This window comes from Thamnophis sirtalis, unplaced genomic scaffold, assembly GCF_051295495.1.
Source record: "Thamnophis sirtalis isolate CommonGarterSnake01/CBP01778 unplaced genomic scaffold, rThaSir2_p1.2 scaffold_2, whole genome shotgun sequence".
Classification (NCBI taxonomy): domain Eukaryota; kingdom Metazoa; phylum Chordata; class Lepidosauria; order Squamata; family Natricidae; genus Thamnophis; species Thamnophis sirtalis.
In genome coordinates, this window is record NW_028261382.1 from 105,714,994 (window position 1) to 105,717,132 (window position 2,139).

General features: G+C 36.0%; 1 protein-coding gene across 1 annotated transcript; it reads left to right on the forward strand.

The window, feature by feature from the left end:
* Nucleotides 1-495: 495 nt before the first annotated feature.
* LOC148049080 (mas-related G protein-coupled receptor member H-like) lies at nucleotides 496-1,898 on the forward strand. Its single transcript, XM_087703546.1, has 2 exons — nucleotides 496-578; nucleotides 992-1,898. Exons 1-2 carry the CDS (start codon nucleotides 496-498, stop codon nucleotides 1,896-1,898), a joined length of 990 nt encoding a protein of 329 aa, XP_087559672.1.
* The last annotated feature ends 241 nt before the right edge of the window (nucleotides 1,899-2,139 follow it).

The following is a 2,139-nucleotide window of genomic DNA, read 5'->3' on the forward strand; positions in this document are numbered from 1 at the left end:
AAAGGGATGTAGATACCCTTCTCCTATTTTGAGAGCATGTGCTCTGAAACAATTAGAGTAATCATAATTTCTCTTTGGATTCTGATTTTTTGTTGTTAAAGATTCTGACTGAAGCAAGAAGCCCATTCTGAAAGTCTGACATAGTCCACTTGCAACATTATTTTTCATCATATTAGACTAAACTAGATTTAGTTTTCTTCATTCTCCATCCCCTCTCCCACAAATACATACAGTTCATAAAATCCATTGTCACCCCAGAAAGAAAGCAATAGAGATCACCACAAGTTTATAATAGAATAGAATAAAATAGAATAGAATAAACGAGTCGGAAGGGATATTGGAGGTCTTCTAGTCCAACCCCCTGCCTAGGCAGGAAACCACACCACTTCAGACAAATGATTATCCAACATCTTTCTTTTCTATTCTATTCTATTCTATTCTATTCTATTCTATTCTATTCTATTCTATTCTAAACCTGTCTTTTGCAATTAACTGATGGTGATTCATCAATGCCGGTGGTGCTTGAGTCATGCTCCAAATGTTTTTGGGATTACACTCAAAGGCACCTATTACTTCTGGTAATAACTTCATTATATTAGTACTTTGGTTTTTGTCTTTGTATATTTATGACCAGTAAAAACCATTCCTTCCATTAGTCCTGCAGTTGCTTAGCCAAAAGTTTTCAGTCCTGGTGCCTACTAGGTACCAGATTTCCAGAAACCCCAACATCTAGTGTGGTTCTTCTTGACCCAAGTAACAACTGGTCCCGATTTGGGTTTCTCTTAGTTATGCCTCATTTTATTGATTAGAGAAGAGGCCCTCTTCAACTATTGTTATCATTATTATTAGAGAAGGAAGACATGATAATATGTTAATTATGGAGGAATGATTGAATCCACTCTTCTTTCTTTTCTTCTAATAGGAACTTCCACTAGAAAACGGGAGATTATTGCTGCATTAGAAAAATCTCTTGGTGGATTTCATCCTGAAGTTCTAGAGCAGAGTATTCTGAATATAATACTATCAATTACTTGGATGAGTGCAAAAATATGCTTGGCATTTTTATTGCAATGTTAATCATCTGCTGTATTGGAATCCCATTAAACGGAATTGTTATCTGGCTTCTTGGTTTCCAGATTAAGAGAAACCCTTTCACTGTGTTGATTCTGAATTTAGCAATTGCTGACTTTGGATATCTTGTATTTTTGGCTATATTTTGTTTAATTATATACTTCTGGAAATTCACAATTCCTTCAACGATCATACTTTTTCTCTCCCACATCATGTATATCAATGGTCTCTTTCTTCTGGCAGCCATCAGCATTGACCGGTGTATGTGTGTCCTCTTCCCAATCTGGCATCGCTGTTCCCGGCCAAAACATTTGTCCCCTGTTGTGTGTGCCTTCCTATGGGTCTTCTCTTTCCTCTTTGTTGGAATTGCAAATATTATAGTATTTGATTTTGATAATCATGGCTACAGAGATATTTATTTTATTGTAACTGCTTTCCTTTGCCTTCCATTGATTATAATCTCTACTCTAATTCTATTTATCAAAATATGTTTTAAACCTAAACAGATCAAACGTAGAAAACTGGTAGTGATGATCTTAATTACTCTTCTCTGTTTCCTTATTTTTAATCTTCCATTAAACATTTACGGGTTCTATGATATTGATATTGATATTAATAATCCATTTTTTTTCTTCTCCCCTGAGCTCATACATTTGGGTGCTTCCCTAAACAGCAGCGTTAATCCTGTGATCTATTATCTGGTTGGGAGAAAGAGACGAGCTCAGACCAGGGAGAGCATCAAGGTCGTTTTTCAAAGAGTCTTCAAGGAAGATGAAGCTCCTGAAAGCAGAGAGATATCTACAATCAGAGTTTCAACCCCTGTGTAAAAAATGTAGTTTTAACTTGTCTCTAATCTTGGATATCCCTTGACTACAAAAATAAAATACAAATCTCTTTTTGTTTCCCTCAAAAAAGTATGTTGTCAGAGTTCATCTTGAAGACTGAGGAAAGATTTGGGAAGCACAAATTTTCTCTCCACTATTATAAACTAATTACCCAGAACCATACCAGAAAGATATCTGTCAGCCTCTGCTTTGCTGTTGCTTCGGCTGCCATGAAACGGGGAGG